General features: G+C 40.6%; 5 protein-coding genes across 5 annotated transcripts; 2 read left to right on the forward strand and 3 right to left on the reverse strand.

Annotated features, from left to right (window-relative positions):
* Window positions 1-390: 390 nt before the first annotated feature.
* On the reverse strand, window positions 391-4511 carry LOC117548840. The gene is made up of 3 exons (XM_034220334.1): window positions 3928-4511; window positions 3562-3679; window positions 391-2510 (listed from the first exon to the last, which is right to left on the reverse strand). Exons 1-3 carry the CDS (start codon window positions 3942-3944, stop codon window positions 2286-2288), a joined length of 360 nt encoding a protein of 119 aa, XP_034076225.1. The 5' UTR covers window positions 3945-4511; the 3' UTR covers window positions 391-2285.
* A 747-nt stretch (window positions 4512-5258) lies between these two features.
* On the forward strand, window positions 5259-14300 carry hid1a (HID1 domain containing a). The gene is made up of 19 exons (XM_034219442.1): window positions 5259-5416; window positions 6035-6184; window positions 6960-7130; window positions 7621-7737; window positions 8208-8314; window positions 8428-8544; window positions 9139-9346; window positions 9758-9814; window positions 9902-10042; window positions 10125-10215; window positions 10813-10964; window positions 11058-11136; window positions 11293-11457; window positions 11593-11820; window positions 12790-12941; window positions 13010-13096; window positions 13184-13275; window positions 13363-13521; window positions 13604-14300. Exons 1-19 carry the CDS (start codon window positions 5351-5353, stop codon window positions 13665-13667), a joined length of 2403 nt encoding a protein of 800 aa, XP_034075333.1. The 5' UTR covers window positions 5259-5350; the 3' UTR covers window positions 13668-14300.
* Window positions 14301-14884: 584 nt separating this feature from the next.
* On the reverse strand, window positions 14885-18035 carry LOC117548280 (proton channel OTOP2-like). The gene is made up of 7 exons (XM_034219443.1): window positions 17789-18035; window positions 16745-17136; window positions 16534-16670; window positions 16378-16436; window positions 16182-16306; window positions 15292-16097; window positions 14885-15190 (listed from the first exon to the last, which is right to left on the reverse strand). Exons 1-7 carry the CDS (start codon window positions 17839-17841, stop codon window positions 15020-15022), a joined length of 1743 nt encoding a protein of 580 aa, XP_034075334.1. The 5' UTR covers window positions 17842-18035; the 3' UTR covers window positions 14885-15019.
* Window positions 18036-19036: 1001 nt separating this feature from the next.
* Window positions 19037-20812, forward strand: amn (amnion associated transmembrane protein). The gene is given in 2 exon segments (XM_034219954.1): window positions 19037-19052; window positions 19185-20812. Coding segments are annotated over 2 exon segments (1617 nt in total). The 3' UTR covers window positions 20786-20812.
* On the reverse strand, window positions 19227-24391 carry LOC117548717 (tripartite motif-containing protein 16-like). Its single transcript, XM_034220139.1, has 6 exons — window positions 23797-24391; window positions 23466-23561; window positions 23124-23357; window positions 22714-22879; window positions 21857-21931; window positions 19227-21754 (listed from the first exon to the last, which is right to left on the reverse strand). Exons 1-6 carry the CDS (start codon window positions 24196-24198, stop codon window positions 21228-21230), a joined length of 1500 nt encoding a protein of 499 aa, XP_034076030.1. The 5' UTR covers window positions 24199-24391; the 3' UTR covers window positions 19227-21227.
* Window positions 24392-24511: the final 120 nt, after the last annotated feature.

Below are 24511 nucleotides of genomic sequence, written 5' to 3' on the forward strand. Positions count from 1 at the left end.
AGTACGGATAGGTGAAGGGAGGGAATCAAAAGAAGGCGAGTAATGAGGACCCACAGTGGCCTGCAAGGTAACCGTGGTTACGTGTGGTGCATTAATGTATGTAATCTGTTACTGTGTCTGTGACAAGACAAGGACATGTAATGTGCTAATTAAAGAAACCTTTCCCTGCTCCATTAATGATGCTCTCAATGCATGGGGAGTCATTCATTACTGGCTATTTGGAGGAAGAAGGGAGGATGTGGGGATGGCGGGAATTCCTGTCAGCAAAACCTAATAGGTATATTCTCAAAAAGAGGAACAGTATGAATAGAACCAGATCACCGGGCATCAACATGTAGGAGAGGGAAGGAAAGGGCAAAATGCAGCTTAATACATAATAAGTAAACAATGCGTTTTTCAAAAACATTAATTTTTATTTTGGAAATGAAGGGGTATTTACAAGAAAAAAAGTAAATGGCAGGCTAATGTCATGTACATCACTAAATACAAAAAATATTTCATTGAAAAAAATAAACCACATCTTCAAAATGCTTTAACTTCTGACACACCAGTCTGAAAATAAAATCAAAACAGCTATGCTTACTCCTGCAATTAGGCTTTAGCAATAAAACCAATCTAATGCTCAGAGAAGAGACGCACAGCCTCGTGGTCAGTGCTTGTACCTGGATGTTCAGTGCACAAGGACACACACACAGCAACCATCCAATGTTAGTGCACAAGCAGAAAGGCTTGTCTGCGATTTTAAAAACAGCATTTCAGTGGTCATATCGCAAACAAAGCCCAGGGAATGTCTTTTTGTTCCTAAAGGCTGTGATGTAACCCCCTCTGGACAGACACAACTACTTTTTCCTACATGCTCAAAGGCTTCCATACAATCAAAAACAATTTGAAAAGGCTAAAAAGGAGTATGGAAAGTTGTATGGAGTTTGCGGTTTGAACACCATTGTCTTGTTTGCTTTTGTGGTCATGATAAAACAAAGCTGGTAATTTTGTGATCACTAAATGTTCCCATGATCACAAGAAAACAGAAGAAACCTTAACCACCTACTTATCAGACCTAATCCTATAAAAATGATTCCAAGTTATTTTTTCATGGTAAGCTTCCTATCATGATCAGTTTTAACATGAATCAACTTGTATTCAGAGAATCATTACAACATATTTCATTTCCTTAAATAACGAGAAGGGCACACGCGGAGCACAGACCTCTGCCAAGGCTGTTTCCGTGAGTAAAAGATCAAGTTTGTATCCGACCGATGATCCAGGTCCAAAATTGAATGGGTTCTCCTTTGACCCATGCTTACATTTTCCACTGAGTTTCATGAAAACCAGGCCAATAGTTTTTTTCATTTTCCTGCTGACAAATGAATGGTCTAATAAGTCTGATCAGGAGAAAATGAAACATGTCAGTAAGCAACACCTGGTTTAGCAATCAATGGTTTTTGAAATTGTTATCGGCATCAGGACCGTCAAACATACAGTACTTTGTTAAGTATTGAAAAATGTCCTACAAGTAAGTGCAGATGGACAATTGGTAGAAGTGTTCAAAATGCCTCATCTTGCAGTGTTCTAAGTCCTAAAACAAACCACACTAAAACCAAATCACCTAACGCATAAGATGGCTCTCCACTGAATTTAACTGAACTCTAAATAATCTATATACTAACAAAATAGGGTCAGAAAGCATAACCTCCTTGGCCAAGTTACCACCCATGGTTCTACAGGTCCCTGTAGAGGGTTGCCCGTCTGAATATGAAAGCAAATGAGCAGTCCAAGACAAGTGCAAATCCTCCCTGAGACTGGTCCATGTTCTTACACAGACATCAGATTCAGTACAACTTACGTACCCTACTATGAGACTAAACGAGTCACACTGACCGGCATTAAATCGTGTTTGGTGCCACTTTCTGCAGCTCCAGTAGCACTGTTTTCATACAACATTTAAGACAAAACACAGGGATCTGTCATCTTCAATCAGTCCCGTCAGAGCAGCATGTAAACCAGACAGGTCAGAAAATAAGTGGATCACAAAAAATGTGTTTAAGTTGATCACACAGTTATTATTGCTAAAATGATTATCACTTTTGATTTATTTGAATGATGAATCCCCTCCAGATACCTGACCAAGTGCTGATCGCTTCATCCACAGGTATGTTAGAGCTGTGGGAGATCACAGTAACTGGAGATGGGTGGGAAGAGCTGAATGAAGTGAATCAGCATGTGGGGCTCCGGCATGCCTCAGGGACTCGCTCCTCTGGTGGCACACAGAGAGAGACATGGGGTCGTCATGTGTCTCTGATTGGACATCGGCTCTGCAGGCTCTGGAAGTGGGCGTGCTTCAGGATGCGGTTGATCTGCAGGTAGGTCACCAGGCTTGTGGCGCCACCGGCCATTTCTGTAGAGTCCCCGGAGCCGACCGGACTGCTGGGGCCCACAACACACTGACTGCCACAGCTCCCAGCCGCATGCTCCGGACTGCTGATGCTGCTGCTGCTCTCACTGTTGGAGGACTGAAATGCAGATGTTACATTAGCAGTGCGTGAACTAGATATGAATGTCAACATTAAGGGTGGTTTTCTCTGGATACACTAAAAGCCTTTTAACCAGGCTTGCTGCTCAGGGCCTAAACACTCGGTATCAGTTTAACCAGTAGAGAGTGATGTTAGGATTAAATCTAAATTACTATTATTCTATCCATAGCTTGACGGTGGGACCTAATATATAATCCATCTCCTATGTAAACTCTGAAGGTCAGTATTCCATGTGAGTTTGAGGATTTTACAAATCAGACAATGAAAAGTAGATAAAACAGATAGGGTAACGTATTTTATCCCAGTTCTCCCCATGTGTCACTTTTAATGCACCTGAGATACAGTGGCAGTCACTAATACGTCTCATATTTAGCCCTGCTTTTCGGGCTCATTGTGATCACTAACGGAGAGGAGAATGCTGAGGAAACTTCTCAACATTCTGGACAACGAGTCTCACCCCCTGTATGCCACACTGGTTTCCTACCGGAGCACTATAAGCTGTAGATTGAGACCACCACGGAGCGCACAGGAGGTCTTTCCGCCCAGTGGCCATCAAACTCTATAGTCTTCACCCTTCAGTAAAGGGAACTGAGAACTTCCTCACCACCACTATGTGCAGTATAAATACCATTACAAAACACTCTCTGCTATATAACGTGCAATATTATTATTAATAATAATGTTCTATAATAACGTGCAATTACGTATCTGCGACTACGTTTTTTTTGCACTACTAAATACTGCTTGTCACTGTACAGTACTTTACATTAATTATGTGTCTATGTTTCCTGTAGATCTACATTGAATTGCAAAACAATTTACTTCGGGATAAATAAAGTCCTATCTTATCTTATCTTAACTCAAAAGGTGACTAAATAATTATTGTTTTCAGTTTTTTGGTTCTTTGTTGAGACAAATTGAACTTAACTACATTTGCTGACATCTGCTGCTACAGCACATTTAGTGAAAGAAGACAACTGTCCAGCTTCTTCAGTATTACTATAGTAGGCCTCATGACAGTGTTATGTACCTCAGAGTCCCACGCATCCCGGCCCGGCTCAGGAGAGAGCGGGTGAGATCTGCTCTGCCTCTTGGCCTGAGGCACCAGGTGGCCACTCTCCTCATCACCGCCGCTGCGCTGACGTTTCCTGTTTGGGTTTCAAGCACATCCACACACGCATTTTAAACACATATAGCCTCTAGCATGTATATGTTTGCTGTGACACATGAACGATCAACTGCAGCTCGCATGTTTCAACACCAACCCCATAATCACAATTATTTTAAATGGCTGATGCAGGTGGTTGATATAGGCCACATCAACGAAACTAAAACATTTATTTCGAGCAATATCTCATCAGTTAGCGTCATATTATATATTGTACGCCTCCCTTACCTGTTTTCAGTCAACATATGATGACACTAAATCAATCTCGGTGAGTTCCCGTTGTTTTTGTTCTGATCAGTACCGAGGACCCGAACAGTTGACGTTATCGACTTGTTAGCTTGATTCCTTTCAGTCGATGGCCTATCGCCTGAGTTAGCAAAATAGCCTTGCCAAGCTAGCTAATTATGGTAAATATTAATGTGAAACTATAAGACATTTTGGCAACACCGAAAGGATTATCGTGTATAATTAACTACTCAAAATTGTAACTAATTGGTAATTAAAAATTGCATAGTAACCGGGTCTTACCGAAATAGCATTAAGCTAGCTAGGACAGTTAAAAAAGCCAGTCACAAACGCTAGGTTAAAAGCTAACTAGCTGCTAGCTAATCTTCGAAGCTGACGCTCTTAAATAGCTGACAAAGGCACATACTGCAGAAAAAAAGTAAAGTTTCCTTGTCAAAAATCTAACGATCTCAGTGCCAAAGCCCGAGTATAACAGCTATTTTTGTTCAACCTATCTAGCTAAAACAGCCAGAACCACAACCAACCGCGACAGTTGTGTTTACATGGCACTGCGCATGCGCGAAAACAGCAGTGTTGCTTTTAAGGGCTGTAAGGAAAAATAAACTATACTGTGCTAGTAGGACATTCAAATCAGAGTTTAATGTGGAATCAGATATGTGAAGTGTAATACGCACGATAGTTATGATACAAATTATTATAAGGCAAATGATGAATATCATTTACACGTATGCAATGAGGGTAACATCGTTTTGCAAAAAAAAACAAGGGGCTTACGAGTAGCACTAAAATGCAGCATGTCATAACACTGGTGCACATTTTGCAGTCCACGATAAAGCGTTTGATAATATATAATAATAATAGTAATTCATTTGAATTCAACTTTACAATTCGTTTTTTAAAACAAGATTCTTCTGTAAAAAGTAAGTGGTCTTATTAATCAGACACACCAATTGAATAACTATGACATAAGACTCTGACAAAAATGGCACATTCCCCAAAAGATGTCGCTGTTTTAAACCTAATACTACAACACATTGCAGACCGATGTAAATATTACTTTAAGGGTTGGAATAAAAAAACTGCTTATTCAATAAATTAGATCTACAATGTAACAGAAAGTGGGTGTCTGAACGTAAAATCAGTATGGTTATTTTTATAATATGGAAACATTTCCCCCCTAAGGAAAAATAAATAAAGTCTTTAGGCTGTATAGCAGTTTAAAATGCTAGAAACAAAACAATTCAATCTGACTCAATTGTTGACATCTTCCCAACCCGGAAGTTACACCCTGCAGCAGGTCCAGCCAGCCAATAGAGTAAAAAACGCCTCCGCCAATGACTCAAGCGAAGGACGGAGGTGAGATTAACAGGGATCCTCAGCAGCAGCGGCCCTGTTAGTAATCGCAATGGGCAGCACCGACTCAAAACTGAACTTCAGGAAAGCAGTGATCCAGCTGACAACAAAAACACAGGTAAATGCGCTTCCAATACAGCTGAACAACGGGTACAATTGATAGATATTGTGCCGATGAGCGCGCTGGAGAGCATCACCGAGGAGATGACGCGTATGATGGGGTAGCGATAGGAAAACAGTCCCATGTTGCATGCAACATCTCAATATTTATTTTCCAGTACCTAAGTGTTCCTAAGGTCGATGTTAAAATCACTGTTGTCCAAATATGTCGTATTTGTCATGGATTCATTTATGGTTTATTCTACGATGCAAATCACAAGATGTGTTCATGTTTTGGTATTTTATGGAGGAAAAAAAGATGGCTTTGCTAAATCAAAGCTGATGACGTAGTCTGGCGTTTGCAGATGCGGCAGGTGCACAGTGCTAGACCAGGGTGCCATATCATGTTTCCTCACTGCTGCTGCTAGAATAGAGCTTGTGTTTACATTGTCATTAGGTCGGCCATGGATGGGCTATGTAGACAAAAGAAGGTGCATTCTGAATTAAAAGGGCTATATTATATTATTATAAATGCACTTTAAGATTATTAGGGCTATTGTTTTTTTTAAATCTCCCTGAAATGAAATGCTCCATTTGACTCATATGGGAATTAAAAAGTAAACGTGTTTTTTTACAGCCAGTGGAAGCCACAGACGATGCCTTCTGGGACCAGTTCTGGGCAGATACCACCACCACGGTCCAGGATGTTTTTGCACTGGTGCCAGCGGCCGAGATAAGAGCTGTTCGAGAAGAGTCCCCCTCCAATTTAGCAACTCTCTGCTATAAGGTACACACTGAAGAAACTGTTAATGTATCTGTGTAACACAAACTTGTTTATAATGTTAGATTGCATAGGGATGCTCCTTGTTTTGAGGCTACATCGAGGAATAGTGATGTTTGTTAGAGCCCAGCGGAGGAGTCTGTCAGCAAAGCACTGCCTCGTGCTTTCAGACGAGGGAATAAGTGAGTCAACTCTCCCTTCCTTTCCCTTCACTTCCTGTCTCTTGGTACCAGTTTCCGTTTGAAGTCGCCTATCAAAAACAAAACAGGCATACGTGGTACTTAGAGCCTAATTAAATAAAGAGGAGGAGACGAGAGCCCTTGAAGCTGCTAATTCAAAGGGGGTTTGTTACATATTTTGAACACAGCCAGCAACATGCTGGTGATTGAATTTAGATCAAGAATTATTTTCAAGTAAATATGTGTTGAAGGCCTATAACAAAAACACATCTCCCCATATCTTTCAAACAATATACCTCCCAGTGTAATCAAAACACATATATTTTAACAATCAATTTATTAAGTGCTGCTCACTCTAAAAGGCTTTCTCAACATACAATTATTATAATTAACAAAGAATGTTGTGCTAAAAAGAAATGGCCATAATCTTTTTTATGGAACAAGATGCCTCAGAAATGATGGTGTTTATTATTGTACTGAGCATGTTGGCTGGGTAATTATTAACCGACTGAGACCAAACCGTGAAAAAAAATAAGAGCATGTTGTTCAGCACATCACTAAATGCTTCAATACCACACATCTCATTCCTCTGTTGTCCTCAGGCCGTGGAGAAGCTGGTACAGGGTGCAGAGTCTGGTTGCCCCACAGAGAGGGAGAAGCAGGTGGTCCTGAACTGCACTCGCATCCTCAGCCGCATCCTTCCCTACATCTTTGAGGACCAGGACTGGAGAGGATTCTTCTGGTCCACTGTGCCCGGGGCTGGGCGGGCTGGGGTGCGTGGGAACAGGAATCAATCAGTCAGAAATGCTTTGTTTATTCCTGGGGGAGACAATCAAAACAAGTCTTTTAATTACACAGCACTCACTCTTAAATGTTGTTATAAGTGTTGACGACATCTTACTTTGAAAACCTGATGTTGTTTAGGTAACAACAAATATAACAAACAATATAACATTATGATAATGCTTCTCAGATGCTAACTTACTTTGAACATACGATACAGTGTGTATAGCATTACAAGTTATCAGCCTGGTATTTTTATATGTAAACCTCTTTTATTTAAGTTAAAGTTGTTTCCCATTCCAGTAGTAATGAGGTGTTTTTGACTTTTTACCTGTAGAGACGAATAACTCAGCTGTACTGAGACATTTCTGACAAGCCTTTGCAACATCTTTGACCATTTACACAATACCTTTCAATGAAGGATACAGAATAATGCTGATCATCTGGATCTAGTCTCATACATGTGTCCATCTTTTCCAGACTGATGAGCTGGATGATGATGATGGAGCCCGACCTCTGGCCGAGTCTCTGCTCCTGGCCATCGCTGACCTCCTCTTCTGCCCTGACTTCACTGTGCACAGCCATAGGAGAGGCCCTGTGAGTATCCATTTTGTTATATTGCCGTGTCAAATCCATCCAGCATTAATCATTAATGATAGGTCATGTATTTTGACTGTTAAAGATACTTTTTTTAGCATTGTTTCCTACTTCCTCGTTCTTATGTTGCCCAACTAACCTGTAACTCTAGTTTCTGAAAATACTTTGCATAGAAAAAGATCACAATTGTCATTCTCACCAATTCCTCAACTCTCATGAGCAAGAAAGGAACTTTCCGTCAAACCACAACTCTGTTAACAGTAAATGCTCTTAAGGGGTTTAAACTTCCTTGGTAACCTTTGTTATTCTATGCTAATTATTTAATCGCTTCTACATTTCCACAAGCCACACGTCATGGAAACATTTATTATTAATTCATTTGCTAATCCTTTTTTTGATATATATGATTTATTTGTATTTGCTAATCTTAAACTAATTTTAATCTGGATATTCATTGTGACTTCATCCAGGACTCAGTAGAGAACATGCAGTCTATAGACAGCTGTGAATACATCTGGGAGGCAGGGGTGGGCTTTGCACAGTCGCCCCCTCTCAATTACATCCATGATCTAAATAGGTGAGTCAGCCGGCTTGACAGGATCTGTGACACGTACAGGTTTTACTCTCTTATTTTTACATGGGTGACTTTTTTCTGTCAACCTATACGTTTTTTTTACTGATCCTCTTCAGGACAGAGCTGCTGAGATTGTTACTAACGTGCTTCTCTGAGGCCATGTATCTGCCTTCCTCTACGGATAACAGCGTCCTCAACCCTTGGGTGACATTCTTCTGTTCCACAGAAAACAGGTAATAAGCAGATTTAAGCAAGTTCACAAATGTATGGACAAACACATGCAATGATGCCCAGCAAACCGTTATGTAAATGTTTACCCTTTCATTTTAAATGCCAGAGGAAGTAAAACCTTGATTAGATGACGTTACATTACTGTGAATACATGGACTACCTTTAACCAGAATTAAGCCATGGCAGATAATCAAAGAGTTACAGTTTTAACCAAAACAATCTAGTCCAAAACCTTTCAGAGCTTTCAAATGCACTTCATGATTAACATCACAAGTTGATCTGCTCATTATCATGGAGATTGCATTTAGATGAGGAAAACATTTCTTATATGCAGCTCTTTTAGATCTTTCTTTACAGTTGAACTATTATTTCCAAAGTCTTGAATTGTGTTGCTGAATGGTCTTTCATGCTAACACATATTTATATAACTATGAATGCATTCTGTTTGTCTTGTGAACTACTTACATTCTGCATTGACTTAAATAGGGGAGTTCATTACAAAATAGAGTATATAACATTTTTCCTTAAGAAAAAAATGGTATGGGTAAATTCTAGCACATCATTCTGTAACCTGGTCTTTATGTCCTTTTCCCTAGACATGCTCTGCCTCTGTTCACCTCTCTGCTGAATGTGGTGTGTGCCTATGATCCAGTGGGCTATGGCATCCCGTACAACCACCTGCTCTTCTCCGACTACCGGGAGCAGCTGGTGGAGCAGGCTGTTCAGATCCTCATTGTGACGCTGGAGCATGACGGAGGGGTTCCACATCGACCTCCCTCCCCATCCAGCATTGAGGAACAAGAGGTACGAGACCAATACATACTCAAAGAAATCCATTTGATCACTGAATGAAAGTCCCCATACGTGTATTGGGGTTACAGATGGGGTCCAAAACTAGCAAGCCACATGAATGTCTGGGAGCAAATTAATTTGATATGCTACACAAATATGGCCAGGATCCGTTGAATTTTCGGAATATTGGGTTGCCGGTCAGAATTTTCTAAAGGGGGGTTCGTTTAGCCTGAAACACTTGAAATAACTAAAGGATAAGTTAAATATATGTTAATAATATGTTTCTTAATACTCTTAATGTCTTTCATTTTTGTAAAGCACTTTGAATTGCCTTGTGTTGAAAGGTGCTATATAAATGAACTTGCCTTGCCTTGAATGGCATTGTTTAATGTCTTTTTAAATCATCTTTTTATCTTGGTGCAGACTGCAGGCCCTGAAAACCTTTTTGTGAATTATCTGTCAAGGATCCACAGAGAAGAGGTAGGCTGATTGTCATTTCTATTAAAAAACATAAAGATTTACCCTATAAAAATGTCAAAAGCAAATCTTCTCCCTCTCTGTTGGCAGGACTTTGACTTTGTGCTGAAGGGCCTAGCTCGTCTGCTGACCAACCCTTTGACTCAGACTTACCTGCCTAACTCTACAAAGAAGATCCAGTTCCACCAAGAGCTGTTGGTGCTTTTCTGGAAGCTTTGTGACTTTAACAAGGTTAGAACAAATAACAAAAAATGTTTGTTTGATTAGGAGCTTTGTTTTATTCAACAACATCTCTTGTGTGCTCCCATGACAGAAGTTCCTGTTTTTTGTCCTGAAGAGTAGTGATGTGCTGGATATTTTGGTTCCTATACTCTTCTACCTGAATGATGCCAGGGCTGACCAGTGTGAGTTTCAACCCAGTGTTTTCAGATGGTCCTTGCATCCAAGAAATCTCTAATAAACATTTAGTTAAAGGTATCAATATATTATAGGTCTCAGAGATATACAAAACATGTCTCTGAAGTGTTTGGTTCAAAATACCAAACAGATCATGCATTTTAGCATCCCATAATCCCCTCTGTTTCAGCCCTGTTTCAAAAGTGCTGATTCTCTGTCTGTTACTTTAGATGAAAATAAGGAGCCCCTCCCCACGCCCCTCTGAGAGATATTTGGTTACAAAGAACACAATGGTGCTCTAGGAGGAGATTCAGGTGATAAGGTGTGGGGGGGGGGGGTACCTTGGTTGATGATTTGCTAATGGTTACACAACCCAAAAAATCGTTATGACATCATAAAGTGGCCAAAATCTGATCAGCTCATTTTCAGACAGGTTTTTATATAAATGGATCAGGACAAAAAGAAAGAGAATCTTTTTTCCTGAAACCTTCAGAATCTCTTTACACAGAGGGGGGACATGATTAAGTATGAAAGAAATGAAAATGTGGATTTTGCACAATAGGTGACCTTTAATTATATTCTGATGTGGTGTTTTATGGCTGCAGCCCGTGTTGGACTCATGCACATTGGTGTGTTCATTTTGCTGCTGCTGAGTGGAGAGAGAAACTTTGGCGTGCGTTTGAATAAGCCCTACTCCGTCCATGTGCCTATGGACATCCCTGTGTTCACGGGGACTCATGCCGACCTGCTTATAGTGGTGAGTGGTGACTACAGATTCTGAAATGGTCTTAATTCCTGCCAAATATAGTTACAGTTAATGCTCACAGCTGTCACCGTCTTTGTTTTGTAGGTGTTTCACAAGATTATCACCACAGGCCACCAGCGTCTCCAGCCTCTGTTTGACTGCCTACTCACCATTGTTGTAAACGGTAAATTGCTCTGGCGCCATCTGTCTGGCAACACACACCTTTTATTTGCAGCATCAATTACTTAAACATTTTATCATCTCATAAGAAATAGATGCCACTTAATCAAATACAAATGGTTAAAGTTTTCCTTATTTAATGACATTTCTCATCCTGCAGTGTCTCCCTATTTGAAGAGCCTTTCCATGGTGGCAGCCAATAAACTGCTCCACCTGCTGGAGGCCTTCTCCACCACCTGGTTCTTGTTCTCTGTAGCCCAGAACCATCACCTTGTGTTCTTTCTTCTCGAGGCTTTCAACAATATTATCCAGTACCAGTTTGATGGTAAGGATGTTATGTAATATAATGTTGTATATAATTATCTTGTAAGGATTTTAAATGCCTTTTTGCTTTTGTGGAATAAACTTAGTAAGACCTTTTGTAACATAATAAATCCTGCCCTCTTTCCATCACTTCAAGGAAACTGCAACCTGGTGTACGCCATCATCCGCAAACGCAACGTCTTCCACCAGTTGGTCAACCTGCCCTCTGATTCTGCCTGCATCCAGAAGGGTTTGCAGAGGAAGAGGAAGACTCCGGATGTCATCTCCCGCACCAGCTCTCAGGAGACTGTATCCATGGAGGGCTCGCACCCTGCTGTGCCGGCAGAGCCTGGCACACTGAAGACCAGCCTGGTTGCTATACCAGGTACTGACATATTGGGTGTTTCTCAATGTCGAGTACACTTGCTTGGTAGCACATGTCTTCCGAGTCACTTGCTTCAGAAGCGAGGCAAGAATACTTCCTGGCATTCGGAAAATGAAGAGTGGAACAGGCGAGCAAGTGTGCAGGTGTGCGTCATATGAGAGGCGCCGCCTTACAGTTTCCGCCACAGATTTTGGGAAATTGGTCCGTGCGCAAAGCATTGTGGGGGTTTTAAGACCGCGGAGTCTACACATGTGCAGCCTCTAAATTTCTCGCTACAAAGTACGCCGGACTCGGTAGAATTCCAAGTATGCTGGACATTGGAGCAGTCCTTCGGCGGCACTCGATGACTTAGTATGCTTGAAATAGTGGCTCTGGAGCAGCTTTACTCGACATTGAAAAACGGACATTATCCCTTATTGTGTTATTGAAGGGTTAAATTGGATCATAGGTCAACTTGATATATTAATACATTGACTACTAAATAACTTTTGACTGTAGGGTGGGTGTTTGTCCTATGTACAATCTTACACAAGTTGAGCACAATAATAAGCTTATTGTCCTACCTAATAAGAGGACAAACAAACATTTACTTAAATTTGATAACAAAATAGTTATCCAAACAGATGTAAATAGTGTATTTTTGTTTGTGTAAGTTTTGCAGTAGCAACTATTAACAGCAGGAAGAAATTGTAGAGCCGACTGAAAATAAACTTTAGTACCAATGTTTATCGTAAAAATTAATCAGTTACACAGGGGAAATGGCCAATTGTATTTTTATTGGCTGTTGGACAAAAACTGGAGCTCTGTGGTACAGAAGAATACACTACAGTGCATCAGGTTTTGGATACACAGACAATACTTATACATTTTTGTTTTGGTGTTTTCATGGGTTTGTTAGACAATTAGAAAAATAAATTAAATCACCAGACATATCTTGCAAATAATGATTGGCTTTCTGTGTTTTTGCAGCTATAGATAAACTGACTGAAAAGTCCCAGGTGTCAGAGGATGGCACCATGGTGTCAGTCCAAAAGACAGGCGCCTCACAAGCAGCCCCCTCAGAGCAAAGTGCAGTCGCTGGGACCAGTGACACAGAGTCCAACTCAGGCAGAGACAACGAAGTAAGTGTGTGCACGTCTCTGTTTAATAGAATAGCAAAGTTAGTTAATCTTTTACTTTACATTATTAGGATGTTTTCTACACTGAAGCAGAAATGGAAAGAAAGCGTTTTTCAATAGCGTCTTCAACATCTTCTTGGGCTCCAACACCAGAATGGGTCAGTATCTGATCTTGCTTTCAGCCTCTCCTAAATTTAGATGTGGCAGAATGTGTAACTGATTTGAATTTATCTTTATTGTCCCAGGTCCTCTCCTGGAAAAGTAAACTTCCCCTGCAGACTATAATGCGACTTCTACAGGTGCTGGTTCCCCAGGTGGAGAAGATCTGCATCGACAAGTACATAAACGATTTCTCTTTAATCGCCATGTAGTATCTTTTGAAATGTTACCTTGTTTTAATGTGTGCTCACTTGTCTCACTGCAGGGGTCTGACAGATGAATCAGAGATCCTGAAGTTTCTCCAGCATGGCACATTAGTCGGCCTGCTGCCAGTTCCTCACCCTATCCTCATCAGAAAGTATCAGGCCAACGCGGGCACTGCCATGTGGTTTCGCACCTACATGTGGGGGGTTGTTTATTTGCGGTAAGTCAACCACAAGAGCTGAGAATTATGCAACAGTCTATTCACACTGACTAAACACCTACATCTGCTTTTGATTTTCCAGCAATGTGGACCCTCCTATCTGGTATGACACTGATGTCCGCCTTTTTGAGATTCAGAAGATGTAAGCAGAAGACCAAAAATGGAACTGTTCAACTCCAGGGTTTCTCCTCCCTTCATTATCTGCTTGGCTCCTGATAAACCTCACTGTTTAACTTGCCTCCCTAATCATCAACATTTATTCACTACCAACTTTGGTAGGCAAGTCATTTGTAAGGGGTAGAGATACCTTTCAGATAATGGGAGATGATTGAATTATCAAAATTGCCCATGAACTACTGTGTTTGTACATTTCTCAAGACCATAGAATGTCTGGAGCATTTACTGAAGGCTGAGGCTCTTTTCTTGGCAGCATACCAGTTAAATATTGGTAAACTTTAGCGTCAGCTCTTACTATAGAATATATTATCATTTCCAAGAGAGGCTTGTAAAATATCCTGGAGGGCACACTATTGGTGTTTCACGTTATTTGTTGTAATTGCCATGCTTTAAGTGCACTCTCAACTGGTTGTCTAATTAAATGGATGTAGTTTGTGACAATTTACACTACAGGATTTGAGACAATTATACAGATTGTATGTTTTTATGTATATGACCAGGTTTTTGTTTGGATCTGGTCAGCTATGCTTACAATGCTTGATGTTGAAAATTGTATTTTACGTAAATTATCCTGAAAATATATATTGATATGCATCTGTGAATGTTGGGTTGGTTGCATTCTTGAACTCTGTGCTTTAAATGGGAAAGACGTGAAACTAATGGGTTAGACTTTAACAGTGTAGAGTCTCATCAATACTGAAAGAAAACTTAAATTCTCACTGAATCATAACTGCTCAATTATTAATTGTTTAAAGTGAAAAATACATATTTTGGACCATAACCACTAGAAGGCACTATTGCCCAGCAAGCAACCAGTAAAATTATATGTTCTTGTGAAATACTGGGTACCCCTTGAAGCCTCTAAAAAGGATAAAATCAATACATAATCATAATTAATATGCGATTATATTATCTATACCCAAAACAAACCTGTTACACGCAGTTAGTACTTTAAAAAGGGTAAAAGTCATAAGGATTGAAACCATTTGTAATGTTTACAGTCCAGTTTCTTTTGATCCTTTAAATAAAAACCTCTGTCCGTTGCTAAATTGACCATGTGCCTTTGAGGAAAAATACAAAATCTTGGTAAATAATACATTTAAATGCTAGTGCCTGTAAAGTGCAGCACATTATGAAAGGCATATCCATCTTAAATACAAATTAATATTGTTATTTAAATGTTGGCCAACAAGTTATACATGACATGTATTTTATGTTTGAATAATATTTATTAATATAACAAGGTCAATGTATACGTTTGATAAATAAAAATGGACATTACGTTTATAAAATTACTCTGCATTCCCAAACAGAAGTCCATCTACGAGATTATGTACACCTCAAAGAGACTGGCGACAGAGTGCATACGGTAGAAGATTCCAAAAGGAAGTCCAATATTCACAATGGCCGTCCACATTGAGACTTTGTAGAATTTTATCTCTATGGGATGATCAAACTGGGGACGAGCACCAAAGGCGGGCATGATCCACAGCTGAAGAGTAAGAAAATAAGGACACGTTTAAAAAACAGAAACATTACTGATCATTGGTTTGTTTCAATATAATCAATGAAAGAAAATAAGCTTAAACTTACAATAATGTTGGCAAGCAGTAGAAAGGCACAGACTTCCTTTAGTACTCTTCTCTTCCAACTAGGCTTATCACAGCTTGAAGTCAGGAAGTAGCTGGTCTTATGGCTTTCCTGAACAATGATAATCTCTGGATGTTCTTGGAAAGCATGAGGGTTTGTGTGCAGAGCCGCTTCCTGCATCACATGGAAGGGCTCCCGATGGAGGCCTTTGATGATGAAGTAATTCTGCAGGCTGAGCTGTAGCACTGTCAGCAAGGCCCAGGTCAGGTTGAGGGCGTTCAGATATCCTCTGGCTTCTGTCGCCACCACTGCCACGATAGTGAAATAGCTGATGATGAACTGCCCCAGTGAGGCTCCCACCAGCAGCCCCACATCCAGGCTGCGGGTTGGATTCTTCTCAGATACGTGCTCCCTGTGGTCCAACCTGTAGATGATGCAGCCAATCACAGTGGAGAGGGACATCATGCTCACTATCACTATATTCATGATGAAATGGATCAGCAGAGCCTTGTCTGTTTTTGTCACATCCCCTGTTTCTATTTCCACCTCGTACATTATGAATGTTGCAAGTCCTGCCACCACCAGGAGGACGCCGGTCAAAGGTCCCAAACACACATCCTTTATGCGGAACTTGACCTTGTGATGGCTGTGATTGTCCACAAGCCGACCAACGTTTTTCCACATGACGTAGGCCATAGCCGAAGCAAAGAGACTGTATTCTATGTTGAAGGGATACAGGTAGAAGGAGGCCTCTTTCAAGGTGTAGCATGCCGAGTAACTGCAATTACACTTCTTATTGACAACGCTGGCTGAAATGGAAGATTAAGTTATTTTTCTCTTAATGATGCTAAAATAAATCTGAAAGACTTGAAAATAAATCCATCTCAAAATACCTCTGGACATCCTTTGTGAGACATTGTAGTGTAGATCAGGAATGTCAGTCTGGTGAAGAGATTCCTCAGTGACGGCTGCCATCCATACCACCAGGTTAGTTGAAAGCGTAAGAGTAAGCCCACATCTGGAAGAATGAAAACATGAGTGTGCAGCAAGAATAGGTATATTTTCTGATGAATAAAGAAAATAATTTACCGTGTAAAATGTGTGTGTTGCTGCACACAGTCCTTCACATGAATCCACAGGAAATATGTCTTAAAAGCCAAAAGGGTTTTGTTCAGTTTTCCCAACTCATCAACAGATTACATGTTCTTGCATGCATTAACATAACGTTTTTAAAATAAAAACAACCTGGACAAATAGAAACACAGCTTGGACGACAGGAAATGCAACTTTAACAGCAGAGTCACAGTGAAGGTAGCCCACAGCGATGGCAATCTTGAAGATGTCCATGATGAGACTGAGAAGTCCAAACAGTAGAAGTCCAGCTGGAACAAAAACATTAAAGTGATTCAATCTTGAAATGACATTCACCTAAAACCTAAACCAAGAATGAACTGACCTCGGAGCCATGCAGGCCCCGCATGGCCATCTCTGAACGAAACAGCCTCATCCTTTCGTGAGGTGAAGACTGTGTAAAACAGCATCCACGATATTGTGAGGAGTAGGAGAATGATGAGGAAGATTTGCCTGTCTACAGCAGTAATGGCCACACTGTTGAAGGCACTTCCGCTGACCAGAGCGCAGCCCAGGATCAGGATGTTGATGCAGATAATGCCATACAGGAGCCATCCACCATCATGGTGGGCCCTCTCCATCACTTCCTCAATATGGTGAATGCTGTCCCTAACACTGGTATTATGGGAAGGACTGGTCAAATGTTGGATGTTGTCCATCTGTGCTGCTGTCTCTATGTTGGATGGATGGGCCTCCACAACATCATTTAGAGTTTTTCTACAAAAGAAAAAAAAAAAAAAAAAAAAGAACAGTTACCAGCTGACAACAAAATACAATTTATGAGCCTTCACTGAAATATTTTCAGCCTCAATATTTCTAAGATTGAAGGTTTATTTTTCAAAAAGAAAGTTAAATGATCTCTTTAAAATGGCCCCCACTCCTTCATTAAAATACACAGAATCTCTAAACGTGCAAATAATTTCCACTTATAAATTAAATTATTGGACTCATCCTCCAAGTTCAGTCAATCGTCTCCTTTACAAACAAAAGGGCATTAGAATATCCAATACACATTTCAATATGAAATCGAGTCCAGTAGGGTTAGGTATAACATGAGTCAGACCAGAATAATAAACATATTACACTAATCTGACAGTGTCAAAAGAAAAAAGTTAGAATATTCCTTTATGTAGAATGTGGATTGATCAGATAATGTATTGGATCGCATTGAAATTGTAATTCGTGTACCAGAAAGAGTACCCAGGGCCTACAACTTACAAGTTAACTTAACATTTAAAGCAATAGTTATACGTTGGACCCCAGACTCATAATATGATGTTAAAACATTTCAGGGATAGTCCTCTGAACCTATACTCGGTCCAGTTTAATATAAAAAGTAGGAAAATACATCCCTCCCCCACACACTTACCTAGAGAAAAGTTTGTTGCAGGTCCGGAACATTCGTCGGGATACAGTTTTCATGATGTCTGTCCGGCCAAACTGGGCCTGTACGCGACTAAAAGTCAGGAAAAGGTCTCAGGACACCCGGACCTGTTTATATCATTTCAATGATGAAATGCATATGGTTTGAGAAAACACACTGGGCGTTGGAATTCATGAAATAAGTGTTATTCTCCCTGCTGGTGGAGTGCACAGAAAGCTTGCTCACCACCTTTAACCTAAATGAACAGGTGTAATGAGTTTCAGCTGATTACTTATTGTCTCGCGCCGTCGAACGCACAGTGCAGCCCAAACAAATATTTATCATGGGAAGTTCCGATCGTCACTACCAAGTCAACTCCCGTCTGGAAAAGTACTTTATTGTTATTTTATGTAAACAGGAAAAACATGTCTTTCTTATGTGTACAAGTAAGGGATTGTGTCGCAAGTGCAGACATCTTGCCTCAGGTGGCGTTCATTTTCAATGAGGGTGCGTTCAATGTTTATTTTTTTTCATGCATGATCCTGGTACCTCTATATGAGAAAGCAGGATGAATGCTTTTTTTGCAGATTGAACCTATTTGTTGCTGAATCAGATATGGACAAATCCAATACAGTTTAAATCACAAACAAGCTGTTTTCTGTCTTATTATACTATGCTGATGCAAAAGCAATAGTACAAATCTACACATTTTTATCATTATAAACCAATATCATTAATAAACTTCCATGCCATGATAGGCTATTTCAATGGACTACACGCAAGTCAAAGAAAATGTCACTTAGCACTTTTATTATGACTGCAATTTAGTCACTTTTTGACTTTAAGATGCAATTTGTTCGTGTATTGTGTATTTATGTTGTGCTGTGTATAGGTGAGTGCTGTTTTACTAGTGCCAAAGACAAAGGACCATCTCATGTAAATGTAGAAATCTGAATCTGAAGGGCGTGGCTCAAAATATAGGCCTCCTCCAGGAAAATAATGATGTTTGGAACGATCTTGAAAGAAATCCTAAAGAAATGTAAAGTTGTAAAACGTATTTTTTCTTTCAGCTTTATGTCTGTAATTTAGTTGGATAAGAGTTAAATATTTATCCTTTCTTTGTTTCATGTATGGGCCTCAGCATGTCTGCACACATCCTAAATACAAGTGGGAGATTTTGACATTTAGTTTGAAAGCAAATATGTATTGAACAGTTCTCAATGAAAACCTCAGCAAAGTCAACTTGGGGGTAAAATGGGCGGAGAGGACGGTTCAGAAGTTGTTTATGGAAATGTTTTTCAAAAAATCAAAGTATTTGTTAATAATTAATTAATTTGTGTGATATTGTGATAAAATACACACTAAGCAAAGGATAAAGGATGAATCAGGGCTGTTGCTGCAGTAAAAGTGAATAGTTTACAGGTCAGCTGCTTCAACAGGTTGATGTAGTTCAGAGCTCACCAACCTCACTGTTTATTGGTGTGCACTCATGTGTCAGTCACAAGGTTAGAAACAAAGTTCACCTAATGTTCTCTCAGCCCGTCACAAACATTCAGGATGCTGAAAACAACAGACATGCTTCTTCTCCTCTTCTGTCTTGTCGGGACATCGGATTCCCTGTACAAACAGTGGATTCCTGACACCAACTATGAGAACAAGACCAACTGGGACAAAGAATCTGTTCCATGTGGCAACGACATAGTTCAGTTTCTAGTCCAGAGAAAAGTGTCCGTGTTTGTGGAGACCACACATGCTGTGCAGGAGATGAGGCTGCCAGTGGATGGAGAGTTCATCCTGAATTCAGGAGCTGGATTTTATGTTGTGAGTGGACAGGATCCGGGCTGCGGAGCGGGTGTTACGACAAAGTTCAAAGATTCTGAGTCTCTTCAATGGTTAAACCCAGCTCTGTGGCAGGGGTCTGCAACCCTGGATGACCTGCAGCATGGAAACGTCTTGTTCTCAGTCCACGAGGAGAGTGTCCCTTGCCAGTACGACGATGTGGTTTTTAAAGCCAGCTCTTCATTCAGGGTGGACACCAGCACCAGTCAGTCTTCTGTTCCTGTCAAATCTGTGTCTGTGCTGGGGAAGAAGTATGAAAGCACCTCTGAGTTCACCCAATATCTCAGCTCACGTTCAGGCCGGCTGCAGTTTCACGGGTCCTCTGCTGTCACTATTGGGAACAAAGAGTGTGGAGATCCTTCTGGCTGCGCCTGTGGGAATTCTGTAAACCATAAGCGTATCTGTAGCACTGTTCAATGTGCCTCTCTGGGCTGTAAGAAGCCTCTCCTCCCTGTCGGACACTGCTGTGAAGTTTGTGGTGCCATTGTCACAATCCATTTTGCCACTGGTTTCAACCTGCAAACTTACAGGCAACGAATCCACCACCTATTTCTAGTTTTGCCAAAATACAAATCCATTCAGCTGGGCATGTCTAAAATCTTCAAGTCACAGCAGTTGATGGGGATCATCCCTTTTGGTACCTCACCTGAAATCCAGGTGGTTATTGTGGATGGAGAGAAGGGAACACAGTCAGAGGGTCTGGCCAGGGACATATTGAAGGATGCACGCTCTCATGGCTCAAGCCTGGGTATCACTGAGGCTGAATTTCAAGCCTCCTCCGGGAACAGCAGCGATCAGACTGGAGGCAGTGCTGGGATGGTGGTTGGAACTGTGTTTGGAGTTTTGATTGGGATTTCAATCATAATCACTTTGGTCTTTCTGATTCGTAGAGGGGTTATTCAAATGCCATCATCGCTGCCATCGCTGCCATCCCTGCCATCCCTGCCATCCCTGAGCAGCTTTAGGAGAAGCAGAGATGAGGAAGACCTCAATGGGCCTATTGATCACGGTTATGATAATCCAATTTTTAACAAGCCAAACTTGATGCCTAAAGTTCCTGGACTGTATGCGACTGAAACAAAAAATTCAATCTCCATGACTCAGTCAGGTGTGCACTTTGTAAATCCGGTTTATGATGATAATGAAACTGATTTTAATGCCTGAAGGTGAACAAGTAAACTTTTAAGATGTCAATACTTTAAAAAAATGACTTAATGGTATTAACTTGATGATTTTACTGACACTTCATAGACAAAAAAAATCCTCTTAAAGCTTTATTGCTTTTTTTTCAGCAAGTGTATATGAAAGGCAAATAAAAGAAATGCTGGCAGACATTTGTGTACTTTTTTTTCACCATCTGTTTTAAATTCAAGAGCAGTAAAGCTGCAGTACATTCCTAACACACCTACTGCTGCGCAGGTCTTTTAAGTCATGTTGCAGAGTTGCCACTAGATGGTAGTAAATGTAACCTTAACTGACATGTATGTGAAAAAATCCTCCATATGAACAATAAAATTAGATAACTTGTTATGTAACCTCAATAAACATTTATAAGGCACTCTATACTCTTTAACAAGCTTTCAGTGAAGGCAGCTGAACATTTAGCTTAAACAAGATAAATGACATTGTCTTTCTTTGACAGCCAGGCTATAACATATAAGGGCTCTATAAAATCAACCATGTACTTGTGTAGCAGCTGCATAGGACCTGTTACATCAAAGAAAGACAGAGAGCCCCTTTCAAAATCTACATACAAGCCAATTCTTGTGATATCAGTGCCACCCAAAGGCGTCTCCACACCAGTATGCCAGGCAAAGAAGCCTCGGCTGTTCCTTCCCATGCACCAGGAAAAGTCGTTCTCACTGATGCAGCTGGTGCTTTGCTCTCCCTTCCGATCGATGCTCTTGTACGTGACTCCTACATGTGCTCCCTCCCCACTTAGCTCTGCTTCCATATAGTGCCTCCCCAAGTAAAGGCTGTCCGAAGTCATTGCTTGACGCCAATAATCAAAGCGAGCAATGTGTTCTGGGTAGCTGTGCTGCCAGGGGCTGGTGTTGGTCAGCTTTCTGTTGCCATCCGTTGCACGGAGAAAATGATGGGTGGTGTCTGGGTCAAAGGTCAAACTCCTTGTGTCTACAATATAGGGGATATATAGCTGGTGAATCATTCTAAATTAAACATTCAAAGTCAACAAATGGTAAACACAGATATAATATATATAAAAAGTGTATTTACATTTTAAAAAGTCCTCTCGGGTCTCGGGATCAGGCAATGCTGAAGGTTCAGATTCTTGCATCAGGGATTTAGTACCTAGTTTATATTAAGCAGAAAGATTGTTGGGTTTTTTGTAACACAAGAAGATGTGTAAATAGAGGTTTACAAAATAACGCTGAGCAAAGAAAGATGAAAAAGCATAACATATCTACAGCACAGCAGTCGTAGTGGCCTTGTGAGGCAGTGGTACTGGGATGGCTAAACGCATGTCTAAACAGAGGAAGGTGCACTCTTCACCAGGTTTGTGGCCTTCTCCTCTACAAAATGAAGAGTTTAATCCTACACAATTTTCCTAATAGCTTCTTTAAAGTCACATGGATTTTTAGAAATTAACAAAAGAAATGTACTCATCTTGTAACAACAACAACAACAACAGCCCATGCTTACATATGGTGCACTGACCTCTAAGAGGGACAAGCTATACAGGGCTATTTTTATTATTTCTATTTAAAGGAATATATTGTTCATCATTTTAAAATCTGGACTAGCCTAGTTATTCAAATGTAATCTTCATTAACTTTTCAGCTGCCTTTTGTTCAACTGATTGTATCAAAAGGGGCTTTTGATATTGTCTCATAATGATTACGTGAAGCACCTAAATCGAATTAAAGTAAAAATCAAATCGTGGCAGACATTGTGATATCAGCAAATGTATTGTAACAGTTGTACGTTTGAACTGATATAAGAGCAATTCTGATCACATTTCACTCCTAATTACAAGGTACACTGAAGAAAGGAAGCCTCAATCCGTTTGGTCCATGGTAAGCAAAAAGACTTAAGATAGGAATTTATGTTGATAGAGTATGATCTACACTCACCACTTTTACATTTCAGCCTTTCTGTGCAAGACGAGAGTATCAGGTCACACAGCTCCTTGGTGGTATCTGTCACAACTTGGACAAAGGAAGTTAGATGGTTCATGCGGTTGATGCAGGGACTAGGCAGACATACATCTGCCACTCCTTTCTTCCACTCTGAGTACTCCTGGAACAAGCAAAACAAAAGTGACATCTATTAGTGTGTGAAACGAGACTGTTGAATGCAACTGCTTTTTCCCTGATCTCTGCAAAAATAACAGACTAAGTGAAATGCCTGTTCTGTATATACTGTCAACACACAGTCGTCCAAAGTAAACTCCTTGTCTCAGAGAACTTCCTGTGCTTATCCCAGATCATCTGAGACAAAAGACTTATTTGTTTTTATCTGAAATATTTGAGATATTTTGTACCTGCAGGAAGTCAACATCTGACTTGCTCCTGGAGAGTTTATTCATTTGAGCCAAAGTTTTCTGCAGCTCTGTTCTCTTCTGCTCCAAATGTGCCTGGATGCCCTCAGCCTGTCTCAGGGCCTGTCTCTGCTCTCCCTCCAGGACCTCCTTCACCCCTTTCCTGGCCTCCTCCACAGTTGTCTGCAGCCTGGAAAACTGCTGTTCAACAATAACACAAACCTCCTGCACTGAAGACTGAAGAGCAAGAGGAAAAAAGAAAATATATATCATTCAAACCAGACCAATGTGCATTAAATGAATCGAAGGAAAATGTATTTTGGTGTATGTTTGCCTATAACATACCTTTATTAAGTCAGTGTTGTCCTGGAGCTTTCCAATTGCTTTCTCAGCTGCTGAGGAGCTCTGACCGATCTCTTCTTGTTTATTCTGCATGTCAGTCTAGAGTACAAACAATTGTAACCAACACATAAAAAACAGTCTCTACAAAGATATCAGGCCATTACATATGACATAAGTACTTAATATGACGTAATATTCAATCCTTTTGATATGTTGAAAGGTTGTTTTTTTTTAGCAGTCGAAGCCACCTTAAGAAATGGCACAAATAGCAAAGATAACCATTACAACATGACCTGACTGTGTTGAATAAATTGTTGTGTTGTGTTGTTAAGACCTCAATCTGTGTCCGTGCCTCCCCCACAGATGCAGTCGTGTGCCCCTCGTGCTCCTTCTCACACTCCAGACACAAACAGCAGCCGTCCATCAGACAGAAGCGCTCGAGAGGAAGCTGATGAACCTCACAAGTCCGACAGTCGATGTCGTGCAGAGGATCCACAAGCCGGTGGTTTTGAAATTTCGTGTTTTCCAGATGGGGTCTGAGATGGGCTTCGCAGTAAGAAACCAGACAGGTCAGGCAGGATTTTAGGGCCTTGTTAGGGCTGTCGATGCAGGAATCACATACCACATCTGGTGGGAGCAGCATCTCGGTGGTAGGATCCCTCACTTCCTTATTTAAGTCTGTGTTGTTTTGAATATCCTTCAAGTTTTCCTCATTATTGCTGCAGCGCGTGGCCATCTTTGACAGTTTTCCTTCATCACCTAAAGCTGTTTTGGTTGAGTTTTAGGCAGTAACCACAACACAGACTACTTTTTGCTGCTCGTTTCTGAAATCTAAAGACCGCCAGAGTGCATAAGGAAAACATTTAAAACCACGCCTGAAGTATTTCAGCCAGCTGAACATTTCTCAATGTTCACCCCTCTCCTGTTTAACTCTTCTCTGTGTTCTGTATCCACACTCGCCAAGCTTAGGATACAGCAGATGAGAGGAGGAAATGACGAGTTTATCATGACTAAGCCAGGGAGGGAATAAACATCCTTTCCTTAATTCT

This window comes from Gymnodraco acuticeps, unplaced genomic scaffold (assembly GCF_902827175.1).
Source record: "Gymnodraco acuticeps unplaced genomic scaffold, fGymAcu1.1, whole genome shotgun sequence".
Classification (NCBI taxonomy): domain Eukaryota; kingdom Metazoa; phylum Chordata; class Actinopteri; order Perciformes; family Bathydraconidae; genus Gymnodraco; species Gymnodraco acuticeps.